Source organism: Oncorhynchus gorbuscha, unplaced genomic scaffold, assembly GCF_021184085.1.
Source record: "Oncorhynchus gorbuscha isolate QuinsamMale2020 ecotype Even-year unplaced genomic scaffold, OgorEven_v1.0 Un_scaffold_821, whole genome shotgun sequence".
Classification (NCBI taxonomy): domain Eukaryota; kingdom Metazoa; phylum Chordata; class Actinopteri; order Salmoniformes; family Salmonidae; genus Oncorhynchus; species Oncorhynchus gorbuscha.
The window spans coordinates 23,604-45,000 of NW_025745824.1; the positions used below are offsets into that span (position 1 = coordinate 23,604).

General features: G+C 46.3%; 1 protein-coding gene and 1 long non-coding RNA gene across 4 annotated transcripts in view; both read left to right on the forward strand.

Annotated features, from left to right (window-relative positions):
* The first annotated feature begins 6,751 nt into the window (after nucleotides 1-6,751).
* Nucleotides 6,752-8,203, forward strand: LOC124020457. Its single transcript, XR_006836066.1, has 2 exons — nucleotides 6,752-7,473; nucleotides 7,693-8,203. It is a non-coding gene; the product is annotated as an uncharacterized LOC124020457 (long non-coding RNA).
* A 1,673-nt stretch (nucleotides 8,204-9,876) lies between these two features.
* LOC124020461 (NACHT, LRR and PYD domains-containing protein 3-like) overlaps nucleotides 9,877-21,397 on the forward strand; it is a 15,206-nt gene continuing 3,685 nt past the window's right edge. Inside the window, exons 1-4 of one of the 3 annotated variants that reach the window (XM_046335698.1) lie at nucleotides 9,877-10,237; nucleotides 17,716-18,000; nucleotides 18,309-20,160; nucleotides 20,705-20,878. In XM_046335698.1, the coding sequence (XP_046191654.1) occupies nucleotides 17,724-18,000; nucleotides 18,309-20,160; nucleotides 20,705-20,878 (2,303 nt within the window). In that variant the 5' untranslated portion in view covers nucleotides 9,877-10,237; nucleotides 17,716-17,723. Of the gene's footprint in view, nucleotides 10,238-12,352; nucleotides 12,498-16,734; nucleotides 18,001-18,308; nucleotides 20,161-20,704; nucleotides 20,879-21,397 lie in introns of those variants that run through there. The other 2 variants (XM_046335696.1, XM_046335697.1) reach the window with 2 other exon arrangements.

Genomic DNA, 21,397 nt, shown 5'->3' on the forward strand with positions numbered 1-21,397 from the left:
CCTCTTCTCCCTCCATCCTTCTTCCTCCCCTCCATCCATCCAACTCCCAAACCCCTCCTCTCTCCTCTTCTCCCTCCACAAATCCCTCCCTCCTCTTCTCCATCCATCCCTCCTCCAGAACAAATCCTCCTTTACTCCCCTCTTCTCCCTCCCCCTCCTCTTCTCCCTCCATCCATCCATCCATCCATCTCTCCTCTCCAGGACAAATCCCTCCCTCCCTCCCTCCATCCATCCATCCATCCATCCCTCCCTCCTCTTCTCCCTCCATCCATCCCTCCCTTAACTCTTCTCCCTCCATCCATCCATCCCTCCCTCCTCCTCCTCCCTCTCCCTCCATCCATCCCTCCCTCCTCTTAACTCTCCCTCCATCCATCCATCCCTCCCTCCTTCTCCCAAATCTCCATCCATCCATCCATCCATCTCCTCCCTCCTCTTCTCCTCCATCCATCCATCCATCCCTCCCTCCTCTTCTCCCTCCATCCTCTTCTCCCTCCATCCATCCATCTCTCCCTCCTCTTCTCCCTCCACCCCTCCCTCCCTTAACTCTTCTCCCTCCACCCCTCCCTCCCTTAACTTTCTCCCTCCACCCCTCCCTCCTCTTCTCCCTCCACCCCTCCTCCCTCCTCTTCTCCCTCCACTCCTCCCTCCCTCCTCTTCTCCCTCCACCCCCTCCCTTAACTCCCCAGGACAAATCCTCTTCTCCCCCTCCACCCCTCCCTCCTCTTCTCCCTCCACCCCCCCTCTCCAGGACAAATTCTCCCTCCACCTAAAGACCTCCCTCCTCTTCTCCCCCTCCACCCCTCCCTCTCTCCTTCTCCCTCCACCCCTCCCTCCTCTTCTCCCCCTCCATCCAGGACAAATCCCTCTCCTCCTCTTCTCCTTCTCCACCCCCTCCTCTCCTCTTCTCCCCCATCCTCCACCCCTCCCTCCCTCCTCTCCCTCCATCTCCCTCCACCCCCAGGACAAATCCCTCCTGTTACCCCCTCCTCTTCTCCTCCATCTCTCCTCCTCTTCTCCCTCCACCCCAGGACCTCCTCCTCCCTTAACTCCCTCCATCTCTCTCCTCCTCCTCTTCTCCCTCCTCCCTCCCTCCCTCTTTCTCCCTCCATCCCTCCCTCCTCCTCCCTTCTCCCCTCCATCCCTCCCTCCTCTTCTCCCATCCATCCCTCCCTCCTCTTCTCCCTCCATCCTCCCTCCCCCTCCAGAACAAATCCCTCTCCTCTCCCTCCATCCCTCCCTCCTCTTCTCCCTCCACCCCTCCCTCCCTCTTCTCCCTCCATCCCTCTCCCTCCTCTTCTCCCTCCCATCCCTCCCTCCTCTTCTCCCTCCATCCCTCCCTCCTCTTCTCCCTCCATCCCTCCCTCCTCTTCTCCATCCATCCCTCCCTCCTCTTCTCCTCCATCCATCTCCTCCCTCCCTCTTTCTCCCTCCACTCCTCCCTCCCTTCTCCCTCCATCTCTCCCTCCTCTTCTCCCTCCACCCCTCCCTCCTCTTCTCCCTCCATCTCTCCCTCCTCTTCTCCCTCCATCCCTCCCTCCTCTTCTCCCTCCATCTCTCCCCCTCTTCTCCTCCATCCCTCCCTCCTCTTCTCCCTCCATCTCTCCCCCTCCTCTTCCTCCCTCCATCCAGAACAAATCCCTCCCTCCTCTTCTCCCTCCATCCCCTCCCTCCTCTTCTCCCTCCATCCCTCCTCCCTCCTCCCTTCTCCTCCATCCCTCCCTCCTCTTCTCCCTCCATCCCTGTTACTCCTCTCCTCTTCTCCAGGACAAATCCATCCCTCCCTCCTCTTCTCCCTCCATCCTCCCTCCCTCCCTCCATCTCCCTCCATCTTCTCCCTCCCTCTTCTCCCTCCATCCCTCCCTCTCCCTCCCTCCCTTAACCTCCAGGACAAATCCCTCTCCCTCCATCCCTCCCTCCTCTTCTCCCTCCATCCCTCCCTCCTCTTCTCCCCCTCCATCCCTCCCTCCCTCCTTTACTCCCTCCATCCCTCCCTCCTCTTCTCCTCCATCCCTCCCTCCTCTCTCCCTCCATCCCTCCCTCCTCTTCTCCCTCCATCTCTCCCTCCTCTTCTCCCTCCATCCCTCCCTCCTCTTCTCCCTCCCATCCCTCCCTCTCCTCTTCTCCCTCCATCCCTCCCTCCTCTCCTCCCTCCATCTCTTCTCCCTCCTCTTCTCCTCCATCCCTCCCTCCTCTTCTCCCTCCATCCCTCCCTCCTCTTCTCCTCCATCCCTCCCTCCTCTTCTCCTCCATCCCTCCCTCCTCTTCTCCCTCCATCCCTCCCTCCCTCCTCTTCTCCCTCCATCTCCCTCCCTCTAAAGACTCTCCAGGACAAATCCCTCCCTCCATCCCTCCCTCCTCTTCTCCCTCCATCCTCCTCCCTCCTCTTAACTAAAGACTCCCAAATCCATCCTCCCTCCCTTAACTAAAGACTTCTCTCAAATCCCATCCCTCCCTCCTCTCCTCTCCCTCCATCTCTCCCTCCTCTTCTCCTCCAGAACATCCATCCCCTCCCTCCACTCCTCCCTCCATCTCTCCCTCCTAAAGACTTCTCCTCCATCCCTCCCTCCTCTTACTCCTCCCTCCCTTAACTAAAGACTTCTCCAGGACAAATCCCTCCTGTCCCTCCCCATCCCCCTCCCTTCTAAAGACCTCCACCCCTCCCTCCTCCCTCCACCTCTCCCTCCATCCTCTCCCCTCTCTTCTCCCTCCTGTTACTCCATCCCTCCCTCCTAAAGACTTCTCCAGGACAAATCCCTCCTGTTACTCCTCCCTCCCTCCCTAAAGACTTCTCCCTCCACCCTTTACTCCCTCCTCTTCTCCTCCTCCCTCCCTCCACTTAACTAAAGACTTCTCCAGAACAAATCCCTCCACTCCTCCCTCCCTTCTAAAGACTTCTCCAGGACAAATCCCTCCTCTCCTTCCCCTCCCTAACTAAAGACTCCTCCCTCCCTCCCTAAAGACTTCTCCAGGACAAATCCCTCCTGTTACTCCATCCATCCCTTAACTAAAGACTTCTCCCTCATCTCCAAATCCCTCCTGTTTCTCCCTCCACCCCTTAACTAAAGACTTCTCCAGGACAAATCCCTCCACCCTCCCTCCTGTTACTCCCTCCCTCCCTTAACTAAAGACTTCTCCAGAACAAATCCCTCCTCTTCTCCTCCCTCCCTCCCTTAACTAAAGACTTCTCCCAGGATCCCTCCCTCCTGTTACTCCTCCCTCCCTTAACTAAAGACTTCTCCAGGACAAATCCCTCCTGTTACTCCTCCCTCCCTTAACTAAAGACTTCTCCATCCCAAATCCCTCCTGTTAACTCCTCCCTCCTGTTACTCCTCCCTCTTCTCTCCACCCTCCCTCCTAAAGACTTCTCCAGGACAAATCCCTCCTGTTACTCCAAAGACTTCTCCAGGACAAATCCCTCCCTCCCTAACTAAAGACTTCTCCATCCATCAAATCCCTCCTCTGTTCCTCCATCCCTCCCTTAACTAAAGACTTCTCCAGAACCCCTCCCTCCTGTTCTCCTCCCTCCCTCCCTAAAGACTTCTCCCTCCAAATCCCTCCTGTTACTCCTCCCCTCCCTTAACTAAAGACTTCTCCAGGACAAATCCCTCCTGTTACTCCTCCCTCCCTTTACTCCTCCCTCCCTTACTAAAGACTTCTCCAGAACAAATCCCTCCTGTTACTCCTCCCTCCCTTAACTCCCCTCCATCTTCTCCAGGACAAATCCCTCCTGTTACTCCTCCCTTAACTCCCTTAACTAAAGACTTCTCCAGAACAAATCCCTCCTGTTACTCCTCCCTCCCTTAACTAAAGACTTCTCCAGGACAAATCCCTCCTGTTACTTCTCCCTCCATCCAAATCCCTCCCTCCTCTTCTCCCTCCAAATCCCTCCTGTTTCTCCTCCATCTCTCCCTTAACTAAAGACTTCTCCAGAACAAATCCCTCCATCCATCCCTCCCTCCTAACTAAAGACTTCTCCATCCACAAATCCCTCCTGTTACTCCCCTCCCTTAACTAAAGACTCTCCAGGACAAATCCTCCATCCCTCCCTAAAGACTTCTCCAGAACAAATCCCTCCTGTTACCCCTCCCTCCCTTAACTCTCCTCCAGGACAAATCCCTCCTGTTACCCTCCCTCCTTTCTAAAGACTTCTCCAGTCCAAATCCCTCCCTCTGTTACTCCTCCCTCCCTCCCTCCCTCCTCTTCTCCCCTCCAAATCCCTCCTGTTACTCCTCCCTCCCTCCCTCTAAAGACTTCTCCAGGACAAATCCCTCCTCCTCTTCTCCCTCCATCCCTCCCTTAACTAAAGACTTCTCCAGGACAAATCCCTCCTGTTACTCCTCCCTCCATCCATCCCTCCCTTAACTAAAGACTTCTCCAGGACAAATCCCTCCTCCTCTTCTCCCTCCCTCCCTTAACTAAAGACTTCTCCCTCCACAAATCCCTCCTCTCCTCCCTCTTCCAGGACAAATCCCTCCCTCCATCCATCCCAAATCCCTCCTGTTCTCCTCCCTCCCTCCCTTAACTAAAGACTTCTCCATCCAAATCCCTCCATCTCCTCCCCTCCCTCCCTCCCTTAACTAAAGACTCCATCCCAAATCCCTCCTCTTCTCCCTCCATCCCTCCCTTAACTAAAGACTTCTCCCAAATCCACAAATCCCTCCCTCCTGTTTCCTCCTCCCTCCCTCCAATCCCTCCCTCCTTCTCCATCCATCCCTCCTCCCTCCTCCTCCCTCCATCCATCCCTCCCTCCTCTACTAAAGAATTCTCCATGACAAATCCCTCCTGTTACTCCTCCCTCCCTCCCTTAACTAAAGACTTCTCCAGGACAAATCCCTCCTCCCTTAACTCCTCCCAAATCCATCCTGTTACTCCTCCCTCCATCCCTAACTAAAGACTTCTCCAGGACAAATCCCCTCCTGTTACTCCTCCCTCCATCCTCCCTTAACTAAAGACTTCTCCAGGACAAATCCCTCCTGTTACTCCTCCCTCCCTCCCTTAACTAAAGACTTCTCCAGGACAAATCCCCCTCCATCCTGACTTCTCCAGGACAAATCCCTCCTCCCTCCCTCCCTTAACTAAAGACTTCTCCAGGACAAATCCCCTCTCTGACTTACTCCTCCCTCCCTCCCTTAACTAAAGACTTCTCCAGGACAAATCCCTCCTGTTACTCCTCCCTCCAACTCTTCTCCAGGACAAATCCCTTAACTCCTCCCTCCCTTAAAGACTTCTCCAGGACAAATCCCTCCTGTTACTCCTCCCTCCCTCCCTTAACTAAAGACTTCTCCAGGACAAATCCCTCCTGTTACTCCTCCTCCCTCCCTTAACTAAAGACTTCTCCAGGACAAATCCCTCCTGTTACTCCTCCCTCCAACTCTTCTCCAGGACAAATCCCTTAACTAAAGACTTCTCCAGGACAAATCCCTCCTGTTACTCCTCCCTCCCTTAACTAAAGACTTCTCCAGGACAAATCCCTCCTGTTACTCCTCCCTCCCTCCCTTAACTAAAGACTTCTCCAGGACAAATCCCTCCTGTTACTCCTCCCTCCATCACTCCTGTTACTCCTCCCTCCCTCCCTTAACTAAAAACTTCTCCAGGACAAATCCCTTCCAACAACTCTTACTGTTTCTCCCAAACTCTGTTTGTTCAACTCTCCTTTGAACGGTTGTCTGGATGTTTTCAAGATTCCCTTCATCGTGCAGAATTTGTCCGCTCCGGCTTGCCGTTGTGGGAAGTCAGAAGGCCATCAGATCTGCTCTCCTCCGTCAATCAGACTCAGAATAGCAGCTAGGTTTATTTTATTTTTAAATGGGCATTGTGTGCTTTTGAAGATGTACTCTGTTAAGAGACTATAAAAGAGTCCTTTTTGTTTTCGTCTCTGCCCCAGTTTGCCTTTATTTCCATCAGAGGAAAGAATCAGAATATTCTGATTTGTTCTCCCCAACGGAACCAGAATGTTCTGGTGTGTTCCTTCCAACAGAACTGGAATGTTTTCATCTGTTCTTTCCAAGGGAACCAGAATGTTCTGATTTGTTCTCTCCAACGGAACCGGAATGTTCTGATCTGTTCTCTCCAACGGAACCGGAATGTTCTGATCTGTTCTCTCCAATAGAACCGGGTGGACTAGGTTGAATATTTATTTGACAGACAGTGCAATGTTATTCCCTACAGGGAGTGAGTGAATGGATATCTGTCCAATCACAGACGACGCCAATCACAGACGTTGAAACCTGTCCCATCAGTCAGATCCCGCCCCCTTATGTTGAGTACTGTTAAAGAGAGTGAGGTCACCCACCCTTGACCTCTGCCTGGATGGCCTTTAACCCTTGACCTCCCAGACGCTGCTTTCCATAGTGCCACACCTCAAACGGCATCCTACACCACACTTCTCTTGACCCAAGCCCTGCGTTGCAGTCTGTTGTCTGTAACCTATAACTAGTCTAGGGAGAGACCTGTCTGTCTGTAACCAGTAACTAGTCTAGGGAGAGACCTGTTGTCTGTAACCAGTAACTAGTCTAGGGAGAGACCTGTGTAACTGTAACTAGTCTAGGGAGAGACCTGTTGTCTGTAACCAGTAACTAGTCTAGGGAGAGACCTGTTGTCTGTAACCAGTAACTAGTCTAGGGAGAGACCTGTTGTCTGTAACCAGTAACTAGTCTAGGGAGAGACCTGTTGTCTGTAACCAGTAACTAGTCTAGGGAGAGACCTGTTGTCTGTAACCAGTAACTAGTCTAGGGAGAGACCTGGTCTGGCTTTAAACCTGCTTTATTTAAATGAATGTAACACACATTATTATATCCTTCTGGCTAAATCCCAAATGGCACCCTAAATGACCAGTTCAAAAGTAGCGCACTTTATAGGGAACAGGGTGTCATTTGGGCCAAATATAGGATCATATGACTGTAGCCTTCTGCGTTCAGCAGAGACCACTTTTTCCTTGTTGGCACTTTATCTGTTGGTTAGTAGGTGCTATTGAACCTTTTGAGCCATACGCTATTGGGTTAGTCAGGCTGATCAACAAGTGTCAATGAGGTGTTGGGTTAGTCAGGCTGATCAACAAGTGTCAATAAGGTGTTGGGATCAACAAGTCTCAATAAGATGTTGGGTTAGGCAGGCTGATCAACAAGTCTCAATAAGGTGTTGGGTTAGTCAGGCTGATCAACAAGTCTCAATAAGGTGTTGGGATCAACAAGTCTCAATAAGGTGTTGGGTTAGGCAGGCTGATCAACAAGTCTCAATAAGATGTTGGGTTAGGCAGGCTGATCAACAAGTCTCAATAAGATGTTGGGTTAGGCAGGCTGATCAACAAGTCTCAATAAGGTGATGGGTTAGGCAGGCTGATCAACAAGTCTCAATAAGATGTTGGGTTAGTCAGGCTGATCAACAAGTCTCAATAAGGTGTTGGGTTAGTCAGGCTGATCAACAAGTCTCAATAAGATGTTGGGTTAGTCAGGCTGATCAACAAGTCTCAATAAGGTGTTGGGATCAACAAGTCTCAATAAGATGTTGGGTTAGTCAGGCTGATCAACAAGTCTCAATAAGATGTTGGGTTAGTCAGGCTGATCAACAAGTCTCAATAAGATGTTGGGTTAGGCAGGCTGATCAGCAAGTCTCAATAAGGTGTTGGGTTAGTCAGGCTGAACAAGTCTCAATAAGGTGAATGGGTTAGTTGGCTGATCAACAAGTCTCAATAAGGTGTTGGGTTAGTCAGGCTGATCAACAAGTCTCAATAAGATGTTGGGTTAGTCAGGCTGATCAGCAAGTCTCAATAAGATGTTGGGTTAGTCAGGCTGATCAGCAAGTCTCAATAAGATGTTGGGTTAGTCAGGCTGATCAACAAGTGTCAATAAGGTGTTGGGTTAGTCAGGCTGATCAACAAGTCTCAAGCCTCAAATACCTTAGTAATATATTCTGTCTATGGACTCATGCTACTCATTTTCACTGGGGGTTGTGTCCCAAATGGCAACTCATTCTGCTATTCTATAAGTGGAATAAGGTGCCGTTAGGGAGACAAGCCGTCTCAGAACATACGCTGTTAAACCATTGAGTACATTACTGTGCTGTTACATATTTATATCATTTGTAAGTATGCATTATTATCATTATTTTATATTTGTATACATGCACTAGTTTTTAAGTGTGCATTATTTTTCGGGACATGAATCAAACTGACGTGTAAAAAAAAAATAAAGTACTTTTTTGTTAACCTCTGTGTGGTCTGTCTGGTCTGTTTGGTCTGTCTGGTCTGTCTGGTCTGTGGTCTGTCTGGTCTGTTTGGTCTGTGGTCTGTCTGGTCTGTCCGGTCTGTTTGGTCTGTGGTCTGTCTGGTCTGTTTGGTCTGTCTGGTCTGTGGTCTGTCTGGTCTGGTCTGTTTTGTCTGTCTGCTCTGTTTGGTCTGTCTGGTCTGTTGTCTGTCTGGTCTGTTTTGTCTGTCTGGTCTGTCTGGTCAGTTTTGTCTGTGTGTAATGAAACAGCCCAGGATCAGATTAGCCTTTACCAGCTCTGTGTGTAATGAAACAGCCCAGGATCAGATTAGCCTTTACCAGCTCTGTGTGTAATGAAACAGCCCAGGATCAGATTAGCCTTTACCAGCTCTGTGTGTAATGAAACAGCCCAGGATCAGATTAGCCTTTACCAGCTCTGTGTGTAATGAAACAGCCCAGGATCAGATTAGCCTTTACCAGCTCTGTGTGTAATGAAACAGCCCAGGATCAGATTAGCCTTTACCAGCTCTGTGTGTAATGAAACAGCCCAGGATCAGATTAGATCAGATTAGCCTTTACCAGCTCTGTGTGTAATGAAACAGCCCAGGATCAGATTAGCCTTTACCAGCTCTGTGTGTAATGAAACAGCCCAGGATCAGATTAGCCTTTACCAGCTCTGTGTGTAATGAAACAGCCCAGGATCAGATTAGCCTTTACCAGCTCTGTGTGTAATGAAACAGCCCAGGATCAGATTAGCCTTTACCAGCTCTGTGTGTAATGAAACAGCCCAGGATCAGATTAGCCTTTACCAGCTCTGTGTGTAATGAAACAGCCCAGGATCAGATTAGCCTTTACCAGCTCTGTGTGTAATGAAACAGCCCAGGATCAGATTAGCCTTTACCAGCTCTGTGTGTAATGAAACAGCCCAGGATCAGATTAGCCTTTACCAGCTCTGTGTGTAATGAAACAGCCCAGGATCAGATTAGCCTTTACCAGCTCTGTGTGTAATGAAACAGCCCAGGATCAGATTAGCCTTTACCAGCTCTGTGTGTAATGAAACAGCCCAGGATCAGATTAGCCTTTACCAGCTCTGTGTGTAATGAAACAGCCCAGGATCAGATTAGCCTTTACCAGCTCTGTGTGTAATGAAACAGCCCAGGATCAGATTAGCCTTTACCAGCTCTGTGTGTAATGAAACAGCCCAGGATCAGATTAGCCTTTACCAGCTCTGTGTGTAATGAAACAGCCCAGGATCAGATTAGCCTTTACCAGCTCTGTGTGTAATGAAACAGCCCAGGATCAGATTAGCCTTTACCAGCTCTGTGTGTAATGAAACAGCCCAGGATCAGATTAGCCTTTACCAGCTCTGTGTGTAATGAAACAGCCCAGGATCAGATTAGCCTTTACCAGCTCTGTGTGTAATGAAACAGCCCAGGATCAGATTAGCCTTTACCAGCTCTGTGTGTAATGAAACAGCCCAGGATCAGATTAGCCTTTACCAGCTCTGTGTGTAATGAAACAGCCCAGGATCAGATTAGCCTTTACCAGCTCTGTGTGCTTTAGTGTTTTGTGTTGAATGTGCCACAAACCACAAAGTATACAGCAGATTATCAGGTGTTTGAGACCAATGTCCAAAAACTGGTCTCCATTGATGGTTGTAGGTCTTCCAGCAGGACAACGACCCCAAACACACATCAAAAAGCACCCAGGAATGGTTTAAGAAGAAATGCCGGACTGTTCTGAAGAGTCCAGACCTGAATCCCATCCAAAACCAATGGAGAGATCTGGAAAAATAATTTGGTGGAGGGCATCCCTCAAACATTGAAGAATTAGAGCAGTTTGGTGTTGAAAAGAGGGGACAAATTTGCCGGGAAGAGAGGTCCAGCAATTCCCCAGAACTGTGCCTCGACACAATCCTGTTTCCTGTCCAATGAATTGAATTTACCACAGGTGGACTCCAAGCAAGTTGTAGAAACATCTCAAGGATGATCAATGGATCAATTTAAAGTCTCATAGTAAAGGGTCTGAATAGTTATGTAAGTAAGGTATTTCAGTTTTTTATATATTTATATATTTACCTTATTTACACATATATATATATATATTTAAATTAGCAAACATTTATAAAAAACAATTTATGCTTTGTCATTATGGGGTATTGTGTGTAGATTGATGAGGGGGAAAAAAGCAATTGAACCCATTTTAGAATAAGGCTGTAACGTAACAATATGTGGGGAAAGGAAAGGGGTCTGAATACTTTCCAAAGGCCCTGTTTCATTTCTACCATGAAAGCATGATAAGAGATGGACTTTCCCCTTTATAACACGTGGTTGAATAGGAACCAGCAGCACCCAGTCTGTTATCAGTAGAGCAGGCCGGGCTCCACCTCCACCTGCTGACTGCTGTAAAAGGTTTTGTGAGTATCTCAGGTTGAATAGGAACCAGCAGCACCCAGTCTGTTATCAGTAGAGCAGGCCGGGCTCCATCTCCACCTGCTGACTGCTGTAAAAGGTTTTATGAGTATCTCAGGTTGAATAGGAACTAGCAGCACCCAGTCTGTTATCAGTAGAGCAGGCCGGGCTCCACCTCCACCTGCTGACTGCTGTAAAAGGTTTTGTGAGTATCTCAGGTTGAATAGGAACTAGCAGCACCCAGTCTGTTATCAGTAGAGCAGGCCGGGCTCCACCTCCACCTGCTGTAAAAGGTTTTGTGAGTATCTCAGGTTTAATAGGAACTAGCAGCACCCAGTCTGTTATCAGTAGAGCAGGCCGGGCTCCACCTCCACCTGCTGACTACTGTAAAAGGTTTTGTGAGTATCTCAGGTTGAATAGGAACTAGCAGCACCCAGTCTGTTATCCACCTCCACCTGCTGACTGCTGTAAAAGGTTTTGTGAGTATCTCAGGTCTAATAGGAACTAGCAGCACCCAGTCTGTTATCAGTAGAGCAGGCCAGGCTCCACCTCCACCTGCTGTAAAAGGTTTTGTGAGTATCTCAGGTTGAATAGGAACTAGCAGCACCCAGTCTGTTATCAGTAGAGCAGGCCAGGCTCCACCTCCACCTGCTGTAAAAGGTTTTGTGAGTATCTCCGGTTGAATAGGAACTAGCAGCACCCAGTCTGTTATCCACCTCCACCTGCTGACTGCTGTAAAAGGTTTTGTGAGTATCTCAGGTTTAATAGGAACTAGCAGCACCCAGTCTGTTATCAGTAGAGCAGGCCGGGCTCCACCTGCTGACTGCTGTAAAAGGTTTTGTGAGTATCTCAGGTTTAATAGGAACTAGCAGCACCCAGTCTGTTATCAGTAGTGCAGGCCGGGCTCCACCTCCACCTGCTGTAAAAGGTTTTGTGAGTATCTCCGGTTGAATAGGAACTAGCAGCACCCAGTCTGCATGATTACATAAGACACCTCTATCATTGACATTTGTTGTTGTACTCAAGGAAGGAAGCAAGGTCTCTGCGATACATACTTTATGCTGTTCTACATTGACATGGATCTGTTGTACTTTATGCTGTTCTACATTGACATAGATCTGTTGTTGTACTTTATGCTGGTCTACATTGCGATACATACTTTATGCTGTTCTACATTACATAGATCTGTTGTTGTACTTTATGCTGGTCTACATTGACATAGATCTGTTGTTGTACTTTATGCTGGTCTACATTGACATAGATCTGTTGTTGTACTTTATGCTGGTCTACATTGACATAGATTTGACACAATTTAAGATGTTTTTACACAATCATGTCAATCATTACATACATTCTAATGCCTCGAATGAAAGTGTCACTGATAAATCACGATGATGTCATTGGAATACAATATCAGTTGGTAGTAAAATATAATATTCATAGAAATATAATATTTATAGAAATATAATATTTCTTGGAACTTTTGAGTCAACGACGTGTTTCTGTACGCGTCTGTTTTTATTTACTGAAGGTGTTATTTGTTCCATTGGTTGGCTGTGTGTGTGTGTGTGTGTGTGTGTGTGTGTGTGTGTGTGTGTGTGTGTGTGTGTGTGTGTGTGTGTGTGTGTGTGTGTGTGTGTGTGTGTGTGTGTGTGTGTGTGTGTGTGTGTGTGTGTGTGTGTGTGTCTGCGTGTGTGTTTGAGAAAGAGAGAGTCATAAAGAGAGAGTCATAAAGAGAGAGTCATAAAGAGAGAGTCATAAAGAGAGAGTCATAAAGAGAGAGGAGTGGGAGGAAGAGAAACAGGTAGAACCTGATATGTAAGCAAAAGTAAAATTCTACGACCCAATGATCATTCCAGACTCTGTTTCTGTTAAGAGGTAACAGGTAAGACGACCATTGTGTTTTTGATATAGTTGATGATATTGATGATATTGTTGTGTATATTCATATAGTTGATGATATTGTTATATAGTTGATGATATTGATGATATTGTTATGATATTGTATTAATATAGTTGATGATATTGTTGTGTGTATTCATATAGTTGATGATATTGTTGTGTGTTTTCATATACAGTACCAGTCTAAAGTTTGGACACACCTTCTCATTCAAAGGTTTTTATTTATTTGTTCTCTTTTCTATTTTCTATTGTTGTTGTTATTATTATTATTATTGTTAATAGAAAATGATTATTTTCTATTGTAGAATAACAGTGAATAAATCAAAACTATGAAATAACACGTGTGGCATCATGTAGTAACCAAAAAGGTGTTAAACAAATCCAAATATATTTTATATTTGAGATTCTTTAAAATAGCCACCTTTTGCCTCGATGACAGCTTTGTAAAGAAAATAAAGAAAAAACCCTAGAATGAGTAGGTGTGTCCAAACTTTAGACTGGTACTCTCGTTGATTATGTAAATGAGATGTGTGGGGTGAATTGGTTCCATGCCCATCTGTGTTCCCCACGGTGATCTCTTACTGTATCATAGGCCTATAGGCTTGTCTGCTCAACATCTGTGTTCCCCACGGTGATCTCTTACTGTATCATAGGCCTATAGGCTTGTCTGCTCAACATCTGTGTTCCCCACGGTGATCTCTTACTGTATCATAGGCCTATAGGCTTGTCTGCTCAACATCTGTGTTCCCCACGGTGATCTCTTACTGTATCATAGGCCTATAGGCTTGTCTGCTCAACATCTGTGTTCCCCACGGTGATCTCTTACTGTATCATAGGCCTATAGGCTTGTCTGCTCAACATCTGTGTTCCCTTACTGTATCACCTATAGGTGATCTCTTACTGATCTCTTATGTATCATAGGCCTATAGGCTTGTCTGCTCAACATCTGTGTTCCCCACGGTGATCTCTTACTGTATCATAGGCCTAACATCTGTGTTCCCCACGGTGATCTTGTCTGGCCTCAACATCTGTGTTCCCCACGGTGATCTCTTACTGTATCATAGGCCTATAGGCTTGTCTGCTCAACATCTGTGTTCCCCACGGTGATCTCTTACTGTATCATAGGCCTATAGGCTTGTCTGCTCAACATCTGTGTTCCCCACGGTGATCTCTTACTGTATCATAGGCCTATAGGCTTGTCTGCTCAACATCTGTGTTCCCCACGGTGATCTCTTACTGTATCATAGGCCTATAGGCTTGTCTGCTCAACATCTGTGTTCCCCACGGTGATCTCTTACTGTATCATAGGCCTATAGGCTTGTCTGCTCAACATCTGTGTTCCCCAGGCTCTTACTGTATCAGGCCTTGTCTGCTCAACATCTGTGTTCCCCACGGTGATCTCTTACTGTATCATAGGCCTATAGGCTTGTCTGCTCAACATCTGTGTTCCCCACGGTGATCTCTTACTGTATCATAGGCCTATAGGCTTGTGATCTCTTACTGTATCATAGGCCTATAGGCTTGTCTGCTCAACATCTGTGTTCCCCACGGTGATCTCTTACTGTATCATAGGCCTATAGGCTTGTCTGCTCAACATCTGTGTTCCCCACGGTGATCTCTTACTGTATCATAGGCCTATAGGCTTGTCTGCTCAACATCTGTGTTCCCCACGGTGATCTCTTACTGTATCATAGGCCTATAGGCTTGTCTGCTCAACATCTGTGTTCCCCACGGTGATCTCTTACTGTATCATAGGCCTATAGGCTTGTCTGCTCAACATCTGTGTTCCCCACGGTGATCTCTTACTGTATCATAGGCCTATAGGCTTGTCTGCTCAACATCTGTGTTCCCCACGGTGATCTCTTACTGTATCATAGGCCTATAGGCTTGTCTGCTCAACATCTGTGTTCCCCACGGTGATCTCTTACTGTATCAGAGGCCTATAGGCTTGTCTGCTCAACATCTGTGTTCCCCACGGTGATCTCTTACTGTATCATAGGCCTATAGGCTTGTCTGCTCAACATCTGTGTTCCCATAGGCCTACGGTGATCTCTTACTGTATCATAGGCCTATAGGCTTGTCTGCTCAACATCTGTGTTCCCCACGGTGATCTCTTACTGTATCATAGGCCTATAGGCTTGTCTGCTCAACATCTGTGTTCCCCACGGTGATCTCTTACTGTATCATAGGCCTATAGGCTTGTCTGCTCAACATCTGTGTTCCCCACGGTGATCTCTTACTGTATCATAGGCCTATAGGCTTGTCTGCTCAACACAGGCTTAAAACACAACAAGAAACAAACAAACATTTTCTTTTTAGAATCTACTGTTAATGCTTTTCATGCAAGCAGGTATTTTGTTTGAAAGAGAGACTTTCCACAATATTTATTGTCTAACAACAACTTATACTTCCTCAAAACAGGTTGTGTGTGTTCATTAGTGCCTACCGTAGCAAAACATTTGGCAACGGAAACCGTTTCGGTCACGTTGTACAGCATTTGGAGTAAACTGTTTATGCAACGTTTTAAAACTGTTGGCTGCGGTGTAAACTAATGAATACGACCCATGTAGTAGCCTTCCGACTAGACTGTAGATGCCTGCCTGATGGGTATACTATGATGTAAGCTAGATATACTGGTTTTCTAAAGTTAGCTAGCTTCAATTAGCTTCACGTTCCATCTCAGGCCTCATCCATCAGAATATACAGGGTGTTCCATCTCAGGCCTCATCCATCAGAATATACAGGGTGTTCCATCTCAGGCCTCATCCATCAGAATATATAGTGCGTTCCATCTCAGGCCTCATCCATCAGAATATATAGTGCGTTCCATCTCAGGCCTCATCCATCAGAATATACAGAGCGTTCCATCTCAGGCCTCATCCATCAGAATATACAGGGTGTTCCATCTCAGGCCTCATCCATCAGAATATATAGTGCGTTCCATCTCAGGCTTCATCCATCAGAATATACAGAGCGTTCCATCTCAGGCCTCATCCATCAGAATATACAGAGCATTCCACCTCATCCATCAGAATATACAGAGCGCTGGTCATCAGGAAGATACAAAAGTCCAGAGAGGATATCATGTTAAGATCCCAACTTATTTATCTCGTGATCGCGACATAAACGTTTTTGTTGTTGTTGAGCTGACAAGATAAACTCTATAACTAGGAGGGGACATATTGATAATAGATTGACGTTGTGGCTGAGGCATAACCCATTGTTGTTGTTGTAGACCCGGACAAACATACGTTATTTTTGCCACAATTTACCCCCTATGCACATTTTGCCATTTTTACATCTGTTTTACAGTCTCCACTGACCTATAATGGCCCCATCTGCTGTTTAACAGTCTCCACTGACCTACAATGGCCCCATCTGTTTAACAGTCTCTATAATGTCCCCATCTGCCGTTTAACAGTCTCTATAATGTCCCCATCTGCTGTTTAACAGTCTCCATAATGTCCCCATCTGCTGTTTAACAGTCTCTATAATGGCCCCATCTGTTTAACAGTCTCTATAATGGCCCCATCTGCTGTTTCACAGTCTCTATAATGGTCCCATCTGCTGTTTAACAGTCTATATACTGGTCCCATCTGCTGTTTAACAGTCTCTATAATGTCCCCATCTGCTGTTTAACAGTCTCCACTGACCTACAATGGCCCCATCTGCTGTTTAACAGTCTCCACTGACCTACAATGGCCCCATCTGCTGTTTAACAGTCTCCACTGACCTACAATGGCCCCATCTGCTGTTTAACAGTCTCCACTGACCTACAATGGCCCCATCTGCTGTTTAACAGTCTCCACTGACCTACAATGGCCCCATCTGTTTAACAGTCTCCACTGACCTACAATGGCCCCATCTGTTTAACAGTCTCCACTGACCTACAATGGCCCCATCTGTTTAACAGTCTCCACTGACCTACAATGGCCCCATCTGTTTAACAGTCTCCACTGACCTACAATGGCCCCATCTGTTTAACAGTCTCCACTGACCTACAATGGCCCCATCTGTTTAACAGTCTCCACTGACCTACAATGGCCCCATCTGTTTAACAGTCTCCACTGACCTACAATGGCCCCATCTGTTTAACAGTCTCCACTGACCTACAATGGCCCCATCTGTTTAACAGTCTCCACTGACCTACAATGGCCCCATCTGTTTAACAGTCTCCACTGACCTGGCCCCATCTGTTTAACAGTACTGACCTATGGCCCCATCTGTTTAACAGTCTCCACTGACCTACAATGGCCCCATCTGTTTAACAGTCTCCACTGACCTACAATGGCCCCATCTGTTTAACAGTCTCCACTGACCTACAATGGCCCCATCTGTTTAACAGTCTCCACTGACCTACAATGGCCATATCTGTTTAACAGTCTCTATAATGGTCCCATCTGCTGTTTAACAGTCTCCACTGACCTACAATGGTCCCATCTGTTTAACAGTCTCCACTGACCTACAATGTCCCCATCTGCTGTTTAACAGTCTCTATAATGGTCCCATCTGCTGTTTAACAGTCTCCACTGACCTACAATGGCCCCATCTGTTTAACAGTCTTCACTGACCTACAATGGCCCCATCTGTTTAACAGTCTCCACTGACCTACAATGGCCCCATCTGTTTAACAGTCTCCACTGACCTACAATGGCCCCATCTGCTGTTTAACAGTCTCCACTGACCTACAATGGCCCCATCTGCTGTTTAACAGTCTCCACTGACCTACAATGGCCCCATCTGTTTAACAGTCTCCACTGACCTATAATGGCCATATCTGTTTAACAGTCTCCACTGACCTATAATGGCCCCATCTGTTTAACAGTCTCCACTGACCTACAATGGCCCCATCTGCTGTTTAACAGTCTCCACTGACCTACAATGGCCCCATCTGCTGTTTAACAGTCTCCACTGACCTACAATGGCCCCATCTGTTTAACAGTCTCCACTGACCTACAATGGCCCCATCTGTTTAACAGTCTCCACTGACCTACAATGGCCCCATCTGTTTAACAGTCTCCACTGACCTACAATGGCCCCATCTGTTTAACAGTCTCCACTGACCTATAATGGCCATATCTGTTTAACAGTCTCCACTGACCTACAATGGCCCCATCTGTTTAACAGTCTCCACTGACCTACAATGGCCCCATCTGTTTAACAGTCTCCACTGACCTATAATGGCCATATCTGTTTAACAGTCTCCACAATGGCCCCATCTGTGAAAGAGCGTCTCCTGGCAGTTCTGGATGATCTCAGCTCTGACGAGCTGAAGAGATTTAAGTGGCATCTAACTACAGAACAGCAGCTGGATGGCTTCCCTCACATTCCAAAGGGCCGGATGGAGACATCTGACGGACTGGACATAGTGGATCAGATGGTGCAGAAATACAGGGGGAATGTGGCTGTGCAGATCACACTGGACATCCTGAAGAAGATTAGCCGCAACGATCTCGCTGAGAAGCTAAACAGAGACTGTCCAATAGGTAATTCAGGATTCTTGTGTCTATAAGGTTTTGAGCAAATATATATATATTTTATTGTTTTGTTGAAATTCTATATATTTTCTTAAATAAGTTATACAGTATTTGTATGTTTGTGATTGACAAACTGGTAAAATGATAATTTTTCTTTGAAATGTGCATTCATTTCACGTGCTTAGATTTTTTTTTTCTCCAATAACCAGATGTATTGTAAAATAAAAAAATGTGTATATTTGTTTATTGTGTACTGTTGAGCGTCTAGAGAACAACGCATGCTTGCTAACTATTCTATAACCATTGTCCATCGTCAGGTCCTTCAGATGAAGATGGTGAGAAGTTCCAGCATGTATATAAACTGGAAGTAAAAAAGAAGTTCCAGCATGTATTCAACGGGGTACCAAAGCAGGGCCATAAACAACTTCTCAATGAGATCTACACAGAGCTCTACATCACAGAGGGGGGAAGTGGAGAGGTCAATCAGGAACATGAGGTGAGACAGATCGAGATCACGTCCAAGAATCCAGCAAGACCAGAGGCTAAAATCCTCTGCAATGACATCTTCAAACAATCCTCTGGACAAGACAAACGTATCAGAACTGTGCTGACAAAGGGAGTCGCTGGCATTGGAAAAACTGTCTCTGTGCAGAAGTTCATTCTGGACTGGGCTGAAGGGAAAGCCAATCAGGATATCCAATTCGTAATTTCACTCCCTTTTCGGGAGCTGAATTTGGTGAGGGGGGAAAAGTACAGTTTTGTAGAACTTCTACATAAATGTGTCTTAGAGACTGGAGTGATTGAGAGGGACTTTTTGAATCACATTTTAACAAAATTGCAAAAACCAGGAAACCACAATGACAGCAAGTACAAAGTTGTATTTGTCCTTGATGGTCTGGATGAGTGCCGACTGACCCTCGACTACGAGACCGGTAAGAGCTGGTGTGATGTCACAGAGCCAACCTCAGTGGACGTGCTGCTGACAAACCTCATCAAGGGAAATCTGCTTCCCTCTGCTCTCCTCTGGATAACCTCCAGACCTGCAGCAACCAATCACATCCCTCCTGAGTGTGTTGATCAGGTGACAGAGGTACGAGGGTTCAATGACCCACAGAAGGAGGAGTATTTCAGGAAGACATTCAGTGATGAGGACCTGGCCAACAGAATCATCTCACACGTAAAGACATCAAGGAGCCTCCACATCATGTGCCACATTCCAGTCTTCTGTTGGATCTTAGCTGCAGTTCTGGAGCATGTGTTGAGTTCAGATAAGAATGAAGAGATGCCCAAGACTCTGACTCAATTATTTATTGGGTTACTGATATTTCAGACCAAACAGATGAATGATAAATATCACAAGAAAGGTGAGCGAGATCCACGCAGGGATAAAGAGAGCATCCTGGCACTGGGGAAACTTGCTTTTAACCAGCTGGAAAATGGCAACCTCATTTTCTATGAGGCAGACCTGGAAAAGTATGGCGTTGATGTCACCGAAGCCTCAGTGAACTCAGGAGTGTGTACACAGATCTTTAGACAGGACTATGGGCCGTACCAGAACAAGGTGTACTGCTTTGTGCATTTGAGCGTTCAGGAGTTTCTGGCTGCGTTGTATGTTTTCCTCTCCTTCAACAACAGCAATGTAAACCCGATGACCGAAGATCGATCCTTCATCAGAAAATTTCTAGTGAAGTTGAATCCTGCCATCACCTTCCACACGATTGCAGTGGATAAAGCCTTACAGAGTGAGAATGGACACCTGGACCTGTTCCTCCGCTTCCTTCTGGGCCTCTCACTGGAGTCCAATCAGACTCACTTACACGGCCTACTGACACAGACAAGAAGCACCAGAAGCAGCTCACGGGGCCACGAGGAAACAGTCAAGTACATCAAGAAGAAGATCAGGGAGAATCCCTCTCCAGAGAGGAGCATCAATCTGTTCCACTGTCTGAATGAACTGAATGACCATTCTCTAGTGGAGGAGATCCAAAGCTTCCTGAGATCAGGAAGTCTCTCAAAACCCAACCTGTCACCTGCACAGTGGTCAGCTCTGGTCTTTGTGTTGCTGACTTCAGAACAGGAGCTGGATGTGTTTGACCTGAAGAAATACTCCAGATCAGAGGAAGGTCTTCTGAGGCTGCTGCCAGTGGTCAAAGCCTCCAGAACTGTTCTGTAAATACACGTTAAAAGAGTATATATGCAGTACGGGTCAATAGTTTGGACACACCTACTCATTAAAGGGTTTTTCTTTATTTAAAAAAATATTTTTTTTTCTACATTGTAGAATAATATTAAAGACATTAAAACTATGAAATAACACATATGGAATCATGTAGTAACCAAAAAAGTGTTAAACAAATCCAAAATCCTCGATGACAGCTTTGCACACTCTTGGCATCCTCGTGAAGCTGGTTGAGAGAATGCCAAGAGTGTGCAAAGCTGTCATCGCGGCAAAGGATGGCTACTTTGAAAAATATAAAATATATTTTGGAGTTGTTTGACACTTTTTTTGGTTACTACATGATTCCATATGTGATATTTCATAGTTTTGATTTCTTCACTAATATTCTACAACGTAGAACATTTAAAAAATAAAGAAAAACCATTGAATGAGTCGGTGTGTCGGTTAGAATAAACATTAGCATATTACTTATTCATGGTTGATACTGTACACAGTTGTCTAAATGAATTTCCATTTGTGTTTTACTTTTCAAAGGCTTAATGGCTGTAACCTCACTGAGAAATGCTGTGAAGCCTTGGCCTCAGCGTTCAGCTCAACCTCCTCAAACCTGAGAGAGCTGGACCTGAGTGACAACAACCTCCAGGATTCAGGAGTGAAGCTGCTCTCTGCTGGACTGGAGAATCCACACTGTAAACTGGAGACCCTGAGGTCAGTAGTGTGTATTCGTTCACTAAAGGGGATAGTTCTATAGGTATTTATAGAGAACAATTAGTAGGCTGTCATTGTAAATAAGAATTTGTTCTTAACTGACTTGCCTAGTTAAATAAATAATATCAGAGTAATCAGCTGAATTTTAAGTGTCATAGTTACCTAACTGCAGATTCATGTTTGGAAGAGGAAGAATTACACAATCTATTGATATTATTCATTTTTTATTCCCAAGATGCTTTATTTCCTGAAGTCAAATGTTTTTAGTTATATAATTATGTGATTGTAGTATTATTTTCATCAGGTCATTTTTTAAATGCAAATGTCTGTTGAGTTTGAGGAAGACACACACCTGCCATTTCCCCACCACTTGTAAATATGTTCCCTTTTCACCACTAGAGGGTGTAAATATGTTCCCTTTTCACCACTAGAGGGTGTAAATATGTTCCCTTTTCACCACTAGAGGGTGTAAATATGTTCCCTTTTCACCACTAGAGGGTGTAAATATGTTCCCTTTTC